Source organism: Aspergillus versicolor (genome assembly GCF_001890125.1).
Source record: "Aspergillus versicolor CBS 583.65 unplaced genomic scaffold ASPVEscaffold_4, whole genome shotgun sequence".
NCBI classification, from domain to species: domain Eukaryota; kingdom Fungi; phylum Ascomycota; class Eurotiomycetes; order Eurotiales; family Aspergillaceae; genus Aspergillus; species Aspergillus versicolor.
Window position 1 is genome coordinate 231,821 of NW_024467527.1, and position 18,567 is coordinate 250,387.

General features: G+C 50.0%; 8 protein-coding genes across 8 annotated transcripts; 5 read left to right on the forward strand and 3 right to left on the reverse strand.

The window, feature by feature from the left end:
* Nucleotides 1–2,144: 2,144 nt before the first annotated feature.
* On the forward strand, nucleotides 2,145–3,997 carry ASPVEDRAFT_131022 (Zn(II)2Cys6 transcription factor; the record flags this gene model as incomplete). The annotated part of the gene is made up of 2 exons (XM_040806778.1): nucleotides 2,145–2,765; nucleotides 2,870–3,997. The coding sequence occupies 2 exons, from the start codon at nucleotides 2,145–2,147 to the stop codon at nucleotides 3,995–3,997; spliced, it is 1,749 nt and encodes a 582-aa protein (XP_040666826.1).
* A 1,151-nt stretch (nucleotides 3,998–5,148) lies between these two features.
* Nucleotides 5,149–7,264, reverse strand: hxt8 (putative MFS monosaccharide transporter (Hxt8); the record flags this gene model as incomplete). The annotated part of the gene is made up of 12 exons (XM_040817224.1): nucleotides 5,149–5,266; nucleotides 5,335–5,440; nucleotides 5,515–5,628; nucleotides 5,710–5,849; nucleotides 5,918–6,047; nucleotides 6,098–6,107; nucleotides 6,159–6,210; nucleotides 6,271–6,699; nucleotides 6,767–6,957; nucleotides 7,006–7,067; nucleotides 7,122–7,149; nucleotides 7,205–7,264. 12 exons carry the CDS (start codon nucleotides 7,262–7,264, stop codon nucleotides 5,149–5,151), a joined length of 1,440 nt encoding a protein of 479 aa, XP_040666827.1.
* A 1,270-nt stretch (nucleotides 7,265–8,534) lies between these two features.
* ASPVEDRAFT_131187 (Erg28 family protein) lies at nucleotides 8,535–9,012 on the reverse strand (the record flags this gene model as incomplete). Its single annotated transcript, XM_040806792.1, has 2 exons — nucleotides 8,535–8,897; nucleotides 8,950–9,012. 2 exons carry the CDS (start codon nucleotides 9,010–9,012, stop codon nucleotides 8,535–8,537), a joined length of 426 nt encoding a protein of 141 aa, XP_040666828.1.
* Nucleotides 9,013–9,305: 293 nt separating this feature from the next.
* ASPVEDRAFT_149945 (ketoreductase) lies at nucleotides 9,306–10,820 on the forward strand (the record flags this gene model as incomplete). The annotated part of the gene is made up of 2 exons (XM_040808219.1): nucleotides 9,306–9,482; nucleotides 9,546–10,820. 2 exons carry the CDS (start codon nucleotides 9,306–9,308, stop codon nucleotides 10,407–10,409), a joined length of 1,041 nt encoding a protein of 346 aa, XP_040666829.1. The 3' UTR covers nucleotides 10,410–10,820.
* A 187-nt stretch (nucleotides 10,821–11,007) lies between these two features.
* On the forward strand, nucleotides 11,008–12,020 carry ASPVEDRAFT_613363 (uncharacterized protein). The gene has a single exon (XM_040815564.1). The coding sequence runs from the start codon at nucleotides 11,196–11,198 to the stop codon at nucleotides 11,676–11,678; it is 483 nt and encodes a 160-aa protein (XP_040666830.1). The 5' UTR covers nucleotides 11,008–11,195; the 3' UTR covers nucleotides 11,679–12,020.
* Nucleotides 11,919–12,593, forward strand: ASPVEDRAFT_613519 (uncharacterized protein). Its single transcript, XM_040815566.1, has one exon. It carries the CDS (start codon nucleotides 12,159–12,161, stop codon nucleotides 12,495–12,497), a length of 339 nt encoding a protein of 112 aa, XP_040666831.1. The 5' UTR covers nucleotides 11,919–12,158; the 3' UTR covers nucleotides 12,498–12,593.
* Nucleotides 12,594–12,633: 40 nt separating this feature from the next.
* Nucleotides 12,634–14,793, forward strand: ASPVEDRAFT_71205 (sugar porter family MFS transporter). The gene is made up of 4 exons (XM_040816101.1): nucleotides 12,634–12,895; nucleotides 12,947–13,059; nucleotides 13,112–14,070; nucleotides 14,132–14,793. The coding sequence occupies exons 1-4, from the start codon at nucleotides 12,688–12,690 to the stop codon at nucleotides 14,550–14,552; spliced, it is 1,701 nt and encodes a 566-aa protein (XP_040666832.1). The 5' UTR covers nucleotides 12,634–12,687; the 3' UTR covers nucleotides 14,553–14,793.
* A 796-nt stretch (nucleotides 14,794–15,589) lies between these two features.
* ASPVEDRAFT_190662 (putative GTPase NOG1) lies at nucleotides 15,590–18,187 on the reverse strand. The gene is made up of 5 exons (XM_040809067.1): nucleotides 18,087–18,187; nucleotides 17,910–18,018; nucleotides 17,745–17,846; nucleotides 16,001–17,691; nucleotides 15,590–15,938 (listed from the first exon to the last, which is right to left on the reverse strand). The coding sequence occupies exons 1-5, from the start codon at nucleotides 18,105–18,107 to the stop codon at nucleotides 15,897–15,899; spliced, it is 1,965 nt and encodes a 654-aa protein (XP_040666833.1). The 5' UTR covers nucleotides 18,108–18,187; the 3' UTR covers nucleotides 15,590–15,896.
* Between the last annotated feature and the right edge of the window lie 380 nt (nucleotides 18,188–18,567).

An 18,567-nucleotide genomic window follows, 5' to 3' on the forward strand; every position in this document is an offset into this window, starting at 1 on the left:
GTTCCCATCTTATAACTATTCTTCCTACGCTCCTTTCACGTTTCCTCGATTTCGATGGAAACGGAGACGAACAAAGAATGAGGCTGACATGGTGCCCGACGCCCGCCCATCAGAAGACTCTCTTGGGCAAAATTAGGCTTTGCGGTGAATAAACAGGCCTTGTTGATGCTCCTACTGCCTGGTCTAGTTTTCGCTGATTGTTATTGTTTTGTTTTGGAGTGGAATAGGGCAAGTAACCAGTGGACCAACACGGCCTGTTCCATGGGTGGGCAACGCTCTATCCGGCCCCAACCACGGATACTCTGCGGTTGGGTCGAGTTTTGGCCACCGCTGTCTCTTATCATGATACAGATGGAATTCGCAGGCAAAATGAAGACAAGACGCGGTGAAGTATGGGCGTTTCTTCCCGAGTCACTGGAACCTTGGTGCTCAGGCCTCTTCTCCCGTTAGCTTGCTTCCCTTCCCATCATTTCCGCTCGAAAGTGCATCGATAATTTCTTCATCATTTCAAATCTTGCATCCTTGGTCCAACTCTAAATCCGATAGCCCAACTGCATCATGCCAATCAATATGACGATTTATGGGGAACCTGCAGAAGTACTTTGTGCTGCATTCCCGTGCGCGAGGCTCCAGCACGCGCTGGCCCAGTGGCTTCGCTTGCATGCGTCGGATCAGCGGAGTCTCCTTCAATTCGCTTCGATGGTCTTTCGAGAATCTCTTGTCAAACCTTGACTTAGTGGAATGTTGGTACTTTTGTTGACGCTGCCGCCTGACATGCAACTATTGATTCAGGGTCTCCCATCAGTCGCAATGGTCAACCCCACCAACTTTCCAAAGGAGGTTGCCTTAACTTGAATGTCTTACTCGTCCATAGTGGCTTTGCCGATTGCCTTCCTTTTCTGAAAGTCTCATTTCTGGAGTCGACGACTAGCCCCACAGCTGCCCAAGAGGACACGATCTCATCTAGTCAAGCTAACTAACAGCGATCTCCCATAGCAAGTCCGACAGTGTCAGGCTGTCAGCGGAGTATGGTGATATGCTCTTTGACCCATCAACCTCGTGAGGCCTTTGCGGAGTAGGTTTTACGTCGTGGGCTTCTCGATCAGTGTCGAATTAATAATGTACAACCTCGAACTGCATGACTTCCAAGACTTTTTGAACTCTAATTAAAGAATGAGTGGCGATTGTCGGAAGATTGTCGGAACACTGAACAAGCCTTCGACGCCTGTTGAAACTCGCAATGACCCCGACATTCCATCCAAATGATTCAAGGACGGGCGATTCGCAGGATGTCACTGATTCAACCAGCAATGCCAATTTTCATTTTTGTACGCATTTACTACGTATTTGCAAGGAGAGATCATTAGATTTTCGGTTCCGTCTTCGGCTGTAAGTTTTAAGATCGACCACCAAAGTCATTGGTGTGCCGTCCACGCGATGAAGCCTCAAAGTCTATCTACATGAAGCACTCCGCCCTTTGGACCCAGCAGCCAGGAACCTCACACCCCATTGGCCACCCACCAGAGCCACCGACAAATAGTCCCCTGTAGGCTGTCGAACCCGGTCCCGTCCATCGCGTGGTGGAGTGGCAGGCAACGTGGGAAGCCGAGTGGATGTTCTGCCCTTGACTAATGAAGTGACATTAGATGGGACCGTCATGCAGGAAAGACGTGTAGATCATCGTTCTATTCCTCCGCTAACTTTCATGTAAATCTTCGGGGAAGGGCAGCAGAGCTTTGGCAATTGGAATGCTCAACCAGACAGACCAGAGTGGAAAAGAGCCCAATCATGTCGTTCAGTTTTGCCCACTGGCTACCCCAGCAATTTCTTGACTACGCCGTATCGGTAATACTTCAGTGGGAGTGGCCCTCACAGTAACATTTCCCGATTGCTCAAGGTTATAAGAACGTTATTCCCTCCTGAATTGCTTCTCAGATCTTTCTTTTTATAGACACAAACCATAGCTGGGATCTGAAAGTGCCTGCATACCCTTTTCATCCTTTGATCGAAGTGTCTGAGCCGTTATATCACATGCATAGTTGCCACATCTCTCCTTCCTAAGATATTTTCGTTTATCCTTCTCTCGTTTCCTATACACAACCGTCTTTTTGATCTTAGCCCTGCCATCGACTTTGATCATTAGGATGACCGCATCTTCTCGTCCAGGTGGCAAGCGGCTTCCTATCAGTTGTCAAGCATGTCGAACAAGAAAAATCCGCTGCTCCCGAGATGGACGGCCTTGCCAAACATGTGTCCGACGAGGCCTAGGTGCGCAGGACTGCGTATACCTGGGCCAACCACGACTGTCTTCAGAGAATACATTGGGCACGGACTCCGCCGTACAGACCAAATTGCTTGCACGCATCCGCCATTTGGAGGATTTACTCCAGAAACAAACCAGTTCACAGTTATGCGACCCTCATTCACCACTCGTATCGCCTAGTTTGACGGGGAGCTTCTCTGATCTAGATAGCGCGATCGGTGGGGTGCCTGCAGAGTATCCAAGAAGCCCTCTGTTAAGCTGTGTGGGCACTTTGCAGACATTTGCATCGGGACACGTGCGCTATTTACCATTGACTTCCCAATGGAGAGCATCTTCCGGCGATTCTCTCCCTGATATAAACTCAGAGGTACCTTTTGATGATGATGACGTGCACTTTCCCTCCACGGGGAGTGCAGCATCCCGGGGGGAGCTGTTGGCTATACTTCCACCGAGCCGGTATTGCGATAAACTCAAGGATGTCTACTTCCGAGTCTTTTCTCCTGTATGTTGTCCAGCTGTCATATTCAACACCGGTTCTGAAGCCTAACACTACTACTATAGTTGTTCCATATCCTTCACGACCTAACATTTGAAGCCGAGTACCAGCAGTTCTGCCATGATCCAAACAGTGTCACAACCGCGTGGATTTCTCTCTTATTTATCATCCTTGCTATTGCTGTCACTGCCCTCCATGACGATGACCCTATACTTTCTGACCTCGGCCGTCAGAGAACTGTTACTCGCAATATGAGTGTTCTTTCCTCACGCTACCGCTCCGCTGCTTTGAGGTGTCTGTCAGCAGACGGTGTTCTTTCTCGTCATTCTATCAATTCTCTCCAATCACTTATTCTGATCAGTTACGCTCGCATCCACCATGGCCTACCGACCTGGACGCTCTTGGGCTTTACTCATCACGTTGCAACTTCAATGGGATGCCATATTGACCCCGATCGATTTACTCTTGGCCCAATAGAACGCGAAGAACGCCGGCGGGCCTGGGCAGGGTTAACAATGTTGTATACCAGCCAGAGTATCACATATGGTAATTTGAATCCAGGACCTAGCTTCCGAGGGGTGCAGCTTCCTTTAGACGTGAATGATGTGGACCTCCTCACTGGCACTGTCTCAGAACCAGCCCCGAGTCCAACCCAAATGACCTATCTCCTCCTGCAGCACAAGCTCCATAGCATCTCATCTCTGATAACGGAGGCCCTCTTCACCTTCCCGCCGAGAAGTCCTGTTGCACAACTCGAAATTGAGATCCTCAGCGTGCACGAGATATGCGAGAGGCGATACCAGCTGGAGCCAGACTCCGAACCTCTTCCGGTCCACCATCTCGCCAATTTGAACATCCTCTACAGCTATATTCATCAACTAATCCTCCTCCTTTTCCGCCCGGCCTTATGCCGATATCTACAGGGTGACATCACTGCTGAGACATGCATCGCACGTGCAAAGTGCATTGCTTCTGCAAAGACCTCTCTCGCCATTCATCAGACCCTCCACAACTCACCAGGTTTTGCTTCGTACACGTGGTACAGCAGCACCTTGGGCAGCTTCCACGCATTCCATGCCGCGGTGACCCTCTGCGCAATGTTAATATACTCTGATGACCAGTACGAGAGCACTGAGATTAAGGAGCTTCTACGGAAGTCTCTCGACGTCTTTACATCTATTTCCACCCGCAGCAACTTTTGCAGCAAGGCCGTTCCTGTTCTGCGTCAGCTAATGTAAGCTTCGTCCCCACCTTTCACAATCACGAATTACCTAACATAAATTTTGTTAGTGACACCGCTTGCTCTAAATCCGTTCAGCCTCGACGAGATCACCAACCTCGAGTCTTAACGCCCATAGACTCAAGCGCCGGCATGCTCACGCCCCAAACACCGACAACAAGTTGCTCTCATTCGCCTGCGGATTACTTTACAGAATCTCTACTCACGCGACTTAATCCGGAAAACTGGTTGGCGCCGTCCTCAGTATCATTTGACGGATGGGATTGTCTCTCTCTCTTGCTATCTCCCACATCTGCCCCAGTTGCTGGTCGATGAAGCTCTAGGACTGTCCATTATGTCAAAGAGTAAACCGGGCTCATATCTCGGAACTGCTGCATTATACCTTGTCGGCTCATAGAACCGGAAGGGAACTATATAAGCCGGATTTCAGAATAAACAGCTGCGACATACAGACCTTCTGCCGTTGACAACCCTAATCCCAGATTAACGCTCTATCGGTGGCCCGGACCCGGATACGTCCACAATCTCTTCGCAAGTTAAAGCCGCGAACAATATCTTCTGGAAGACCACCGACGGGCGATCCTTAACTAGGGAGCTCCAGTCTCCGATCAAGGCCACTACGAAGGCTTTCCTTGGAATGGCTAATCCTCTTACCGGCTTCGTCCACTCTCGTTATTTGCTACAAAGCCCACAGTAAGGACCTGAGCTCCAAAAGCCAGCCTGGTTTTGATAGTCGAACGGGCCAAGTTCTGTCTCGATATTCAAAGGAACTGTATACCCGCTATAACCCTATTTTCGCCTGGGGATAGATTAAAGAACACAGGCACTAAGAGACAGTTATGTTCGGAGTTTCCCCTTAGCTGTCAAACCAGCACTGGGTTACTAGAGGAGAGCATTACCGGCTTCGTGCGGTTTTGGACCATGGTCAGCTTGCTATCCTAGGAATCTTCGTCTTAGATAAGGTCATTATATCCTTGAAACTATACAGAGATTATCATTGTAGTAATCAATACCATTATAATTAACTTTGTTATCCGGTCATCACGACTATTATCCATTCATAGATAAATTACTTTAATATGCATCCAACATGTGTCCATTGCCGGTACATAAAAGCCTATGTATGTAGGTAGCCCCCAACCAACATTTCTACTCCTGATGAACAACCTGCGCCGCGGGCTTGACATCGGGATCTACCTCGTCGGCATCGATAACCCTATCACCAAACGAGGCGGCAATTTCCTCAAGGGTCTTCATTTTAGTCTCACTGAACATAATATGCGATTAGCCTTTTCCCTGAAGCACCACATTACGGAGTCGGAGTGGATAACTCACGGGAAATAGAAATAAGCCACGACGAGGAAGAATAGCGTACACGCGACAAACACGTAGTAGTAGTTCTCGTGGATATTGGCGAATGCGCTAGGACCGGCTTCGGTGACTGTTCATTTTTTAGATGTTATGGTTAGAGACCGAGTTTTATCAGGTTTAGGGAAAGGAGGAGGCAAGACATACTGGCAACATTAACAATAAAGTGGGATGCAGCGGCCAATCCCATGATCTTGCTTCGGAGCCCGATGGGAAGGACTTCAGCGCCATAGAGCCATGTTGTGCTGTTAAGCATACCGTCTGGAGGATAAAGGTTAGTTGTTTTTTGCGGACTTTAAGTATTACTTGTTTGAGTGGGTGGATGGGTGATTGGTGACATACAGTAAATCACCACGAAAAGATAGATTCCAAGAATAGCGAACCCTTTGCCGATACGATTATCCGTGTTCTGGAATTCTCGCTGCATAACAGCAGCATAAATCTCGACGATGATGATTCCTCCTAGACCAGTAAGGATCATCCTAGCTTTTTGTCAGTATGGTTTTTTTTTTATTTATTAAATACTTCTTTTGATAGGGGAGAAGCTTACTTTCGGCGACCCCATTGATCGGTTAGGTATTTTGTAGTGAGGGCATTGGTGAGAAAGGCCACGGTGCCGTAGACTGCTGCTAGGGCGAGAATGGTGTGGGGTTCGATACCGAGAGACTTGTATAGGATAGCTTTGAAAGGATTAATATCAGCTGGGATAATTGGGTCGGGGTTTACCTACTTTGATAATACTAATAATTAGTTAGTACAGCGCATTTGACAAGAGGAACTGTGGGACGCACCTGAATCACGTTGACACCAGTAAGACTGGTCATAGTCTGAACAGCAATCGATCTAGTATTGTCAGATAATTGTCGACGAAAACACTCAGGCACGGGTTCCAAATATACTCACACCAAAGCACGGTGCCTGAAAAGCCTGAAGATCTCCTTGTAAGAGGTGATCTCGCGCTCCTTCTCATACTCGATCTGTGCCAGCATCTGGGAAAATTCCTGGCGCAGCTCATGCGAGTTGAGATCACGGCGGATTCGGCTGAACTCATTGCGCGCAGCCTCCACCTTTCCGTTTCGGACCAGGTAACGCGGTGAATTTGGCATAAAGGTAACCAAGCCGGTGAACATGATGATGCCCCAGGGTATCTGGATGGCAAGGGGCAGGCGCCATTGTACAGCTCCATATGGAGCGAAGCTACAAGCATATCCAACCCAATTTGAAGCCATGGTTCCAAAAGCGATACCGCAACCTGAGATTCCTCCGATGAGACCGCGATACCGAGGGTCCGAGATCTCGCTGAGATAAATGGGAACCGTGCCAACCATGCCGCTGTGAAAAACGGGCCACCAACATGTCAGCGGTGGTTGCTCTCTTTCCATTCATGGGGTCGACTTACCCAACGGCAATTCCGGCCAAAGCACGCCCAGCGAGAAACATCCCGATGTTGACTGAGGCTGTCTGAATTGTAGTTCCAATTGTGACGATTATACACATCAGTTCCATGAAACGCAGACGCCCTAATTTATCAGCGACCGCGGTTTGGAAGAGGGCGCCGACTGCTTCGCCGGCGATATAAACGGCGACGACCTGCTTGTGGTCAGCCCAAGTTCGGTTAGCCAGTTGAATCATACGCACCGCGCCCGTCAGTCCCTCTGAGGGGTGGCCCATGTACTCAATCCAGCTTTCATGGGCGATTGCTGCGCGAGGCATGAGTTTGAGTATTTTAGATGGATCATCAGCCGACAACTTACTTGTGGTGGCAATTCCCGTATCAAACCCCTAATACCCAGAGTCAGTAGGCTTGGTTTCCAGAGTTGCACTTAGAACGCCTTACAAAGAGAAAAGTTCCTATCGCAGCAAAGAGCGCGACTCCTAAAGCGTACCAGCCAACCATCTTGAGATGCGGAGTTAAGACGACGGCGGGATCGGTGGAATAAAGGAGCACGTTTGGTAAAATGGCATAGGGCAGGGGAACAGCTTCATATATCCATAATGCGGCCAACGGGCAGAAAGGGACCGCGGGTCTTTTCCGAGGATGATGAGTGTAACAATGGGCCGACCCCTCGGGGTATGGCCGATGGCTGGGAATCTGGAGAGCGAAAGCTGGGGAATGCACAAGCTGGGGGGAGTGGAGACGAGAAGGCTATCAGAACCGAGGATTCGGCCATCACCAACCCGTTTTCCGACGAGCGAGAGATGGAGTCGTATTCTGGGAGAGATGATTCGATAGACGTAGTTGCTCCAAGAATCCTCAAAGTCAAAGACCCTCTTCTACCAGCTTGAGAGCGCAAAGACATCGGGGTTATCGCCTGAGTGGATGCTCAAAGCTCCTGGGAGCAAGGTTATGACAGCCATGACTCTGCGTGGGGGTAAATATAGCGTGGGGGCGCATCATCGAAACCGATCAAGGCCCAAGCCAAAGTTGAGCCCATGACCAAAAGCTGAAGAAGTTGGAGATCGTGTGGATTGCCGAACAGAGGAATTATTGCGGGGGAAACCGTTGACTCCAGACTCAAGGCCTGGGAGGCTGAGATCGGACACAGCCCGAGGTAATGATTCACGACAGTCCAAAGTACCAAATAGACCTTTGTCTTGTACAGTATTGTGAAATATCTTGACAAGATGCAGCTGGTGATGCAGCTGGAGTGTTTCACTGAATGGGAACTCGACACCTTGTCCCTCAGGCAACTTTATTTCCATATCTAGGATAGCTCCTCGCGTAATCGACACTAGTGGCGGCGGGCGTGTTCTCAGCTATAAAAGGCTCCGTCCCCGCCGCCAATTTACTCGTTTTCTTCTTTTCTTTTCCAGCTCTCTTTGCCTTTTGGCTTAGATCAAGTGTAGTATCTGTTCTTTTCAGTTTAATCTCTGAAAGTGTTCTAAGGAACACAACATTGATTAATCTTATTTTTGGTCCTAGTGGCGGGACCTCTGTGCTTGCGCATGTCTTGCTACACAGTGTCATCGGGCTTACACTACCTCCGATAGACGCGACTTCTTTTCATCAATATGGCCGGCTTGTCCGACTGTTTGGAGAAGAGAATTACCTTGGGTTTTTGTAGAGGATGCTGCCTTTTAAATCGGTATATTATGATATAACTATATATTCCGTACCATGTAATTAATATCGTACTTTGTTCCGTGTTTACCTAGTTTACCTAGATTTACAACCCAAGATACGCATACCTTTGCGTCAACATCCAAGTCAGACTGGCCGACGCGACAATCAGCGGGCTAACAAACCGGCCCTTGAGCTGTGCGCTGCCGAATCCCAGCCACTCTCCAACAAAGTGCAACAAAGCAAGGCCAAAAGTGCATGCCGCAAGGTCATATACCGCGGGCGTGGTAATGTTGTAGGCGGCGGTGAATCGGACAATGGCGGAGAGGAAGGTCCAGGTACCGAACAGTCGAGAGGAGTGGGCGTTCGTGTGCGGGCGACCGTCGGCTAGGCGGCCATTGTAGAGCTGTGCAGTATAGGCCTCGGAGAAGTAGGCTTGAACGCTGTTTGCGGCGGAGATGACAGACACCTGTGCATTGTTAGCTTTGCTTGTGACAACTCGAGATGTCGACGTCGCATACCAGGACAAGCCACTTGGGGAGGAGGCCGTCGAACGGTGGGAGATGAGACAGAAGTTGGTCCATGGTCGGGAGGGCAAGAGGGAAAGATAATCTGTAAGGCGATTCTACTCGAATAACGTTGATTCAACGCGAATTCAGGAGCTGGCCTTGAGCAGTCTCCTTTTCTTCAGTATGCCGAAGCTTCGGAGAGCTCTGGTTGTTGAGAGTCCCAATGGGGATTAGTGGGCAGCCCCGTGATCCGTGCTGTTGAGCCTAGGCAACTCTTTGGTTGAGCGAACATTCCCCGAAAGACACCTGGGAACGAAGCTCGCCTTGCACCCTCCTCTTTACTTGGATTGAAAGGACAATCACTCGCCATGGAATTCGTAAACGAAATCACGTATTCGCTTTCCCACTGGGAGTGGAACTTTGCTCCCGGCTGGCAAAGTGTGGCAGCTTCGGTGTTGCTTGCGGCTGGAGGCTGGTTTGTTGTCTCCAGAGCCTGGACTTTTGCTAGGGTCCTTGCCAGTTTATTCATTCTACCCGGGAAGTCGGTACGTCGATAATACACTATATCCGAGCTTTGATTTCGTGGATTGTACTAATCTCCCACCTAGCTTCGCTCATTCGGCCCCAAGGGTAGCTGGGCGATTGTTACAGGTGCATCCGATGGGCTGGGCAAGGAATACGCGCTCCAGCTCGCTCGTGCTGGGTTCAACATCGTCCTTGTTTCGCGAACGGCCTCCAAGCTTACCACCCTGACCGATGAAATCACCTCGAAATACCCCTCCGTGCAGACCAAGATGCTGGCGATGGACTTTGCTCTCAATGAGGATCAGGACTACGAGAAGCTCAAGGAGCTAGCGGATGAGCTAGATGTCGCTATTCTGGTCAACAACGTTGGAAAGAGTCACAGCATCCCGGTCCCTTTTGCCCTGACTCCCGAGGACGAGATGGCGGACATAATCACAATCAACTGCACGGGTACTCTGCGGGTTACGCAACTGGTCGTCCCCGGGATGATCCAGCGCAAGCGTGGACTGATCCTGACCATGGGATCTTTCGGTGGTCTCGTCCCCACCCCGCTTCTTGCTACCTACTCCGGAAGCAAAGCTTTCTTGCAGCAGTGGTCGACAGCGCTTGGCTCTGAACTCCAGCCGCACGGCATCACTGTGGAGCTGGTGCAGGCATACCTCATTACCTCTGCCATGTCCAAGATTCGCAAGACGAGTGCCTTGATCCCCAACCCGCGCTCGTTCGTGCAGGCGACGCTGTCCAAGATCGGTAACAATGGCGGTTCCCCAACCTATGCGTACAGCTCGTCCCCTTACTGGAGTCACGGATTGGTGGCATACCTTGCTACGTGCGTTATCAGCCCTATGAGCAAGTTTCTCGCAAACCAGAACAAGGGTATGCATGAGTCAATCCGGAAGCGGGCCCTTCGCAAGGCGGAGCGTGAGAATGCAAAGAAGAGCACTTAAAAAAAAAAGATGCTAGGATGTGTAGTCCTGTTGGACAATTCCATGTTGGATGTTTGTAGGAGGTGAAGCGATATGTGAAAGATGTATGGGAAATGCGAAACGTTACGTCACGGACGCTGGACTCTTTCTAATGGATGCCAGGCCGCTAACCTGGGAAAGTGATATATTATTTTAATCCGATTCATTATAGAAAACTTGAAACCACGGTTGTATATTAATGACGCAGTGGTTAACTAGTTATCCAAGGTTGTGGCAAAACTGGCAATAATAATGGAAATCATCACCCACTGCGTTTCTCTTCACGGGTAGACAAGTAGACTAGCCAGTGTCATAACGGCCGGCTCGTTGTATATACCCAAGTGGTGAACCAGCAATGCAAAGACTTCGAGTTTTGGAAAGGATATGCCTCGCAGCCGTGCATCAAATTCTAGGCCACCGAAAGGGAAAGTCAACCGGAACTGTTTGCTAATATGCGCTAAAAGCCTAGACATGTGTATCGCCATCAGACCACTCGACATTCTCGGCAGATGACCGTGTTGGGTATGCCGTGAATATCGGCTACGACGGATTCAAGAAAACAAAAATCGGGTGCTGTGGCTATATAGAATATTTTAAGCACTCGTTCTATGCAAGTTCAACAACTGTTCTACCTTGCTCTCACCAACGCTCCCATAATAATGGCTTGTATATTGTGAACTGGTAGGTCTGAATTTCTACCAATATTTTCCAGAGTCCCGTTTACCACAAGTGAAGAAGATCTTCGGATGTCAAGCCCGACATTATTCCATGGATCCAGTGGCTGCTCACCGTGCCCTAAAGCAAGCTAGACTGTGGAACCAGGAACCGAAGCCAGCGACAGTCTGTCCCGGCCAAGGCTTGGTTGAGTTAATCGATGTTTGCTTTGATGAGCTCGCACTGTTGATAGTACTTGTTTCGACTACAGTGGTATATATACCAAAATATAACATACAACCGGACAATGCTGCCAACAATGCAAGTCGTAGTATGGTAGCTATGGTGATCCCCTCCTGCGTGAGGCAAGAAGAGGTTGAAATGTTCGGGAGTGGATCGAAGACAAGAGAAACCCAAGACGACGCCAAGTGGAACACCAGGAACTGGATCCACCCATCGGTGAGATTTTTCAGAGAAGAGCTGGGCGCGTTGCAGAAAATTCCCCTCCGAATCGGCACACCGAGGCCGACTGAGCGTGGATCCCGAGTCTTCGGCGTGCCGAAAATGTCGGCTCGGGCCAATAATGCCGTGTGCTGATTGCGAGACAACAATCCCTCACCCACAGACCGGTCAGGTATATAAACCTGCCAGCAGCAGCATCTTTCACGGCTTCTCGTCCCCTGTAGTTTTTCTCTCACTCGTCCTCTTCAGCGATGCAGCCTCCCCTGTGCTGGCGATCGCCAGGAGGAAAACTTTTTTCTTGCGCTCCACCCCGAGTGCGGATCTGCCGCAGTTCTCGGACGAATCCACATTTAGAACTCGTCGCGATGCGCCATGGGAAAAATAGAATTCTCGCAGTAACGCGACAAGACAGAAAGTGGATCTACTCTCGTAAATGGAAACCGCGGGTCTCTAGTTTCAAAATGACCGTAGAAACGCCGTCAAATCACGGTCGACGAGCCCTAATGGGCGCACCCAACAGCACCTCAGCGCGCTGAGAGAGTAAGGTAGGGCGAGAGGCGTTTGTCAACAGAACCAAGTCCAGAAATAGCCTGCTGGACCACTCGACAAGGTCAGATGACGACTCGCGGTTTTTGGTTTCCTCAACAGGCACGTCTGGAAGCTGTTGTGGCCGTCTTGTCGCCGTCATCGCCTCTCCTACTCTGCCCCTTCTCCACCCCCTCTCCACCGAATCTCCAGGGAAGCATCAGAGAATTCTCGTCACCCAGCCGAGCAGCACTCCGTAGAATGAATCCCTTGCCCATCACCTGCCCGTCTCCCCCTATCGGGGCCCGTCAAGATCCGGGCCCCCGTCTGGTTCTCCCGTGGGTTCCCCAATCCTGGGATGGTAGCCGATTGCCGTTGAGCTTTGTCCCCGTTCATTCGCCCAGGCCCCAGGCTGCCCAGAGTAGGTAGAATTCACGATAATTAAATGTCTCGCTAAATCGGCTTGTCCCATGTCCCGCCCGTAGATATAATCCCTTGGCCTCCCTCGTTTCCGGGTCGTAGCTGGTTCTCTCCCTTGCGTTCCTCCCTCCCTTCCCAACCCTCCCTCACCTCGTCTTCTCACTCTCGTTTTGTGAGAAAAAAAAAATATACAATCACAATGGGTGTGGCCAACATTAAGGGTCTCTTCAAGCCCAAGGCTGAGCAGCAAGAGCATTCTCAGGCTACCACGCCTTCGAGATCCGACTCGACTGCGGAGAAGGACGATGGCATCATCGACGATAGCCCCGTCAAGTACCTAACATGGCGATCGTTTATCTTGGGTATCGTGGTGTCCATGGGTGGTTTCATCTTTGGTTACTCGACTGGTGAGTTCACTGCCTTGCGCCGACCATGGTTCGTTGTTCTAATTTTCGCAGGCCAAATCGCCGGTTTCACAACGATGAATGACTTCAAGATGCGTTTTGCGGAGCGTCAGGCAAACGGCGAGTACGTCTTCAGCAATGTCCGCAACGGTCTGATTGTCGGTCTGGTAAGTTAGCCATCACCGGGGATGCCTCTAGCCCTAACTAACCTATCCCTAGCTCTGCATCGGTACTATGATCGGAGCCCTCGTTGCCGCCCCCATCGCGGATCGCATTGGTCGCAAATTCTCCATGTCCTTCTGGTCCGTGATCCACATAGTCGGAATCATCGTGCAGATTGCTACGGACAGCAACTGGGTTCAGATTGCCATGGGCCGTTGGGTTGCTGGTCTGGGCATTGGCGCGCTCTCCAGCGTCGTCCCCATGTACCAGTCCGAGGCCGCCCCTCGCCAGGTCCGCGGTGCCATGATCAGTGCATTCCAGCTCTTCGTCGCCTTCGGTATCTTCATCTCCTACATCATCAACTTCGGCACCGAGAGCATCGAATCCACTGCCTCGTGGAGAATCACCATGGGAATTGGTTTTGCCTGGCCGTTGATTCTTGGTCTGGGCGCCCTCTTCCTTCCCGAGTCTCCCCGTTTTGCTTATCGCCACGGCCGCATCGATGAGGCACGCAAGGTCATGGCTAAGCTATATGGTGTCAACGAAAACCACCGTGCTGTTGTCCAAGAAATGAGAGATATGAAGGAGAAGCTCGACGAGGAGCGTGCCGCTGGAGTTGCTCCCTGGCACGAGGTTTTCACCGGCCCGCGGATGATGTACCGCACCTTTCTCGGTATTGCGCTGCAGTCGCTGCAGCAACTTACTGGAGCCAACTTTATCTTCTACTATGGAAACAGTATCTTTACTTCTACTGGTTTGAGCAACAGCTACGTCACTCAGATTATTCTTGGCGCTGTCAACTTCGGAATGACCCTTCCCGGTCTCTATATCGTCGAACACTTCGGACGCCGCAACAGTCTTATGATTGGAGGCGCATGGTGCTCGATCTGCTTCTGGATCTGGGCATCGGTTGGCCACTTTGCTCTGGACTTGGAGAACCCTCAAAATACCCCCAAGGCCGGAACCGCGATGATCGTTTTCACCTGTTTCTTCATCTGCGGCTTCGCCACCACATGGTAAGTTTGACCCCCAGGAAACGCCCCAGGATCATCTAGAGAGTTCTAATAACATTCCTAGGGGCCCTATCGTGTGGTCGATCTGTAGTGAAATGTACCCACAGCGTTCTCGTGCGATGAACATTGGTATCGCTACAGCTGCTAACTGGACTTGGAACTTTTTGATCTCATTTTTCACCCCATTCATCTCTGGGTCCATCGACTTCGCTTACGGCTATGTGTTTGCTGCCTGCTGCTTTGCAGGCGTGCTGATCGTGTTCTTCTTCGTCAACGAGAGTCAAGGCCGTACCCTCGAGGAGGTTGATACCATGTATGTCCTGCAGGTGGTTCCCTGGAAGAGTGCTTCCTGGGTCCCTGACGAGAACCTCGTGAGAGACATCCACCCTCCTGCCCAGGAGAACCCCAAGAAGGAAGGCCAGGGTCAAACCGAGCATGGTGAGGGAGACAAGCCGGCTGAGCCGGCTGAGGAGATCCGGGAGTAAAAGGGGGGATAACCGCATAAACCAGCCTTTATACATGCTTTATATCTACGCGTATACGCACAGTCATACATTTATATAGATATGCAGGCGTGCATACTCGATGTGATATGACAAGAGACGTTGTGAGGAGAGAAAGAAAGCAACAAATAAGGATTGCATTTTACGGTTTGGGGTTGGGTTTGTTTTTTCTTACTTTTAACTTTTTGGGATTGTATATTATGCATTGGGTTGGATAGACAAGATATACTATGAAATATTTGAACTTGAAATCATTCCAAGAACCCGAACGTATTGCTGTTGAGTCTTCACTGTTGCGATTCTTGCGATACGAGGGCTCGAGCCTTGGGTTAGGGTTTAGAGTTTCGGCCTCAGGCACATGCCGCTCTCGACAACCTTAAACCGCCGGACCTCTTTATTTGGGATCCGTCCATGGCCTGGGAGGCCGGGGTCAATGAAATTGCCCTGGAAATATGCAGTGACTATTACCGACAAGGCAGGAGGAAGCAAACACAACCGAAAGAGAGGCCAATAACCCCAGATGATGGTCCATGATCGAACTAACTGCCACCTTAGGGTTATTTACTTCGAGAAATCTTAACACGCTAGATTCCCGTACAGAAGCTGTTGATGAGTTCCCACACCTAGGTCCAACGGGAAATCAGAGTGGTCATGTCAGGCCTCCAACAATGAGATCAAAAAGTTCCAAGTCCAATTAGCAGCTGTAGCGATACCAATGTTCATCGCACGAGAACGGGGTTAAGTATATTAGTTAATATATAAAGACTGTGTTTGTAGATTATTCTATCAAGGAAATATACTGTACAGCTGAGCATAATCCGAGGTCTTTCCTGGTCTGGTGTATGGAAATTTGGGTTCGATTGGTGACATGATATATAACCAGTTATAACCAACCCTGGGGAGAACAGCATTTACTTCAATTACGATGCCGAATCGTGGATCTGTCACTCCGATAGTTGAGCTCCGACTTGGTTTATCGATACTACTTGTAAAGACAGCCGTATGGGAAACGGGCTTGACTGGGCATGGTTATGGATAGTCTTCTAGAAGGGTTTAAGTAATTGAACGTGACACTGTCATTGAATGATTGTGGTGAACATGGAACATCTATCCAAGTACCTATTTATAAGACGCGCGACGAGATATCGTAGATAGGAAAAAGACGAAGAACGACAAGCCTCCCCTAACGCCTTGGAATTTTTTTAAGACACCATAATCATAACGAGTATGTAGAGTAAGGACTGTACTACAGAGATGAAGGTATTAGAGGGGAACGTAGCATTGGTATCGGTATCGTGGCGGCAAGCAAGATTAAAATCGAATGGATTAACGACGTTGTGTCTTGCCCATACCACGTTTGCCGGCAACCTAAAAAGTGAAATATATTAGCGCGCTGAAAAATAACAGAATATACAGTGAAGGAGACGTACCAAGTGCTTCGTGAGAGACACGGTCTGGTGTCGATCGGCTTCTCCCTGTCTGGCCATACGGTTCATCTTCTTCTGGCCCAGCTTGGTGAGGCGCTCGGCCTTGGAGCGGGCTGTTTCGTCGGCAACACCATCCTGCAGACGGTTTGTAGCAGCCTGGCTGCGAGCACGGCCCTTGGCCCTGGCGATTGCCTGTTTGGGGTCGGAGGGATCGACATCCATCGCGTCGTCGTCCATATCGCGGGTCGTCGTACGGCCACGGGATTGGCTCTGGGAACGGACACGAGAAACAGCAGCGTCGGCATCGTAGCCGGCTGCGTCCAGGCCCTGCTCCATCTGGGAGAGTCTCTTGGCTTTGGCGCTGCGGGGAATGGCCGCACGGTTCTTGAGGGACTTGCGCATCTTTGCCTCGTTGCGCATCAAAGTACGCTTTTCGCGGATCAGATCCGCCTTCATGCGAATGTCGGCATCTTCGGCATCCTCTACGCTCTCGTCCGAATCGTAGTGACCGTCTGCCTCGAGCTTCTCTTCCTCTTCCTCTAGGGCAGCTAACTTGGCCTCGATGTCGGGGTCCACGTAATCGTAAATGTTCTTGCCGTTCCATAGCTCGGGAATCTTGTCGTGCTTCCATTCGTCGTTTGCAAGCAAGTAGTTCTTCTTGAGATCGACGTTGTAAACACCAGCCCCGCCGTTCTCCTCCTCGATATCCCGCTCCAGCTTCCTCCGGTTTGGGTCGTTCTTGTCGTATTTCTTAAGATCCTTGACAGCATCGGGAATGAATGTTTCGAGCTGCGCTCCACCCATGGGCTGTGCAACGTGGATACGCGCGAGAACATCGCCAAGTCTTCCACCAGGGGTACCGGAGCTGTTGGATCCAGACTTGAGCTTCTGGGCAACTCTCTCCGCTAGCAACTTATCGCAAGCGGCGTTCTTCACGTTGGTTACACCCTCAGTGGTAGTGCAAGAGAGCTGGAGAAGCTCAACATCGTCTGCCTTGAGCATATTCTGCATCTCCTCTTGAACCTCAGGCTCAAGATCTTCCGGTCGTCGAACGTCGATCTTGTTCACCACAACAAAGACAATCTTATTCGCGAACAAAGGACGGATATTGTGGAACAGCTTAATCTGGTCCGAAACGGAGTAGCCGCACTGCTCCGATAGGTCCATAAAGTACATAACAGCGGACCGCAAATGAGCGATGGCAGTGATCGACTGCATTTCAATGGTGTTCATCTCCTCCAGAGGGTGGTCGAGAATTCCGGGCGTATCGATGGCTTGGAACCGGAGGTACTTGTAGTCGAAGTGACCGACAAACAAACTCTTTGTTGTGAAAGCATAGGGCTGAACATCAACATCCGCGCGACTGATGCTACGCAAAAAACTGGACTTTCCGACATTGGGGTATCCGCAAATCAAGAGTGTTCGAGTGTTAGGGTCGATAGAGGGTAGACGACCCAAATGTTGTCTAACTTGTTCCAAATAAACGAGCGGGTCTTTAAGGCGTCGGCAAATGGTAGCCATGCGACCGAGAGCAGCGCGCTTAAGCTGTTTGCACTGGAAAAGAGACTGGGCATATTTGATGAGACGGACGTAATCGCGGGACACTGTTTCGATCAAATGCTTTGCGGTCGAGACTTGACCGAGGGCAATTCTGAAATGGTCGGCATCGTACAGCGTGTTCATCAAATCCTTGTCTGCCGGGTTGTGAGATAAGATCAAAAATGTCGCAACTAGCACGAGTACTCACGGAAAGGATGGATGTCTTGCAGTCTGGGGAATCCATCCAAAATCGCTTCGAATTTTTCGCCAAATGTCTCTTGGGTGTACTTCACTTTTCGAGTGTAGAAGCCTAAAAATCTTCGGATTAGCCTAACCCAAAATATCCACCAAAAAAATCATGCTCGTAAAATACCTCGAATACGGCTGATCTTGAAGCCCGCACGAATCTGAGTGGGCAACTGTCGCTGTGTACGACTAAGGACAATATCCAGGAATTCCTGGCTGGTGGGCACCGGAGGAATCTATCAAGCGGTGAAAGCATCAGTATTGGTGGTTTCGGCGATGGGTAGCAAAGGGGGGGGAGGCGTACATCTTTCCACGTAGTCTTCATGATGGGCACCTGAGCAAGAGTCGGTCGATAGAAAAAATGACTCCTATAGGTAACCCAATAGGCGATGAGACAAGACGGAGACAACGGTCGAGATCGATAAAAAAAATTATGGTCGGCGGTCGGAGGCAGAATTTTTGGCGGGCGGTGAGCAAATGTGGGGGGATTCTGCAGTTTCTAACCGAGCAAAAACAGTCGACTTTTACAAAGCAGTCTACGGCCTACTCAGCCTGTTTTGAATCTTGTAGAATACATTGACTACCGAAGTTTCTATGATAAAACTGAGCCCGCCCTTACCAAACCAACCCGGTCATCATATCATAGCAGATCGTACCATCGTAGGCCCAGGAACTCCATTGCTTTTCGAAGTTAACCACACAGAGAGACCAAGTGCACAACCCGTGAATATGCAACGACGAAAATGAACATAAAACGGGTACAAAAAAAAAGGTGGGGGGAATAA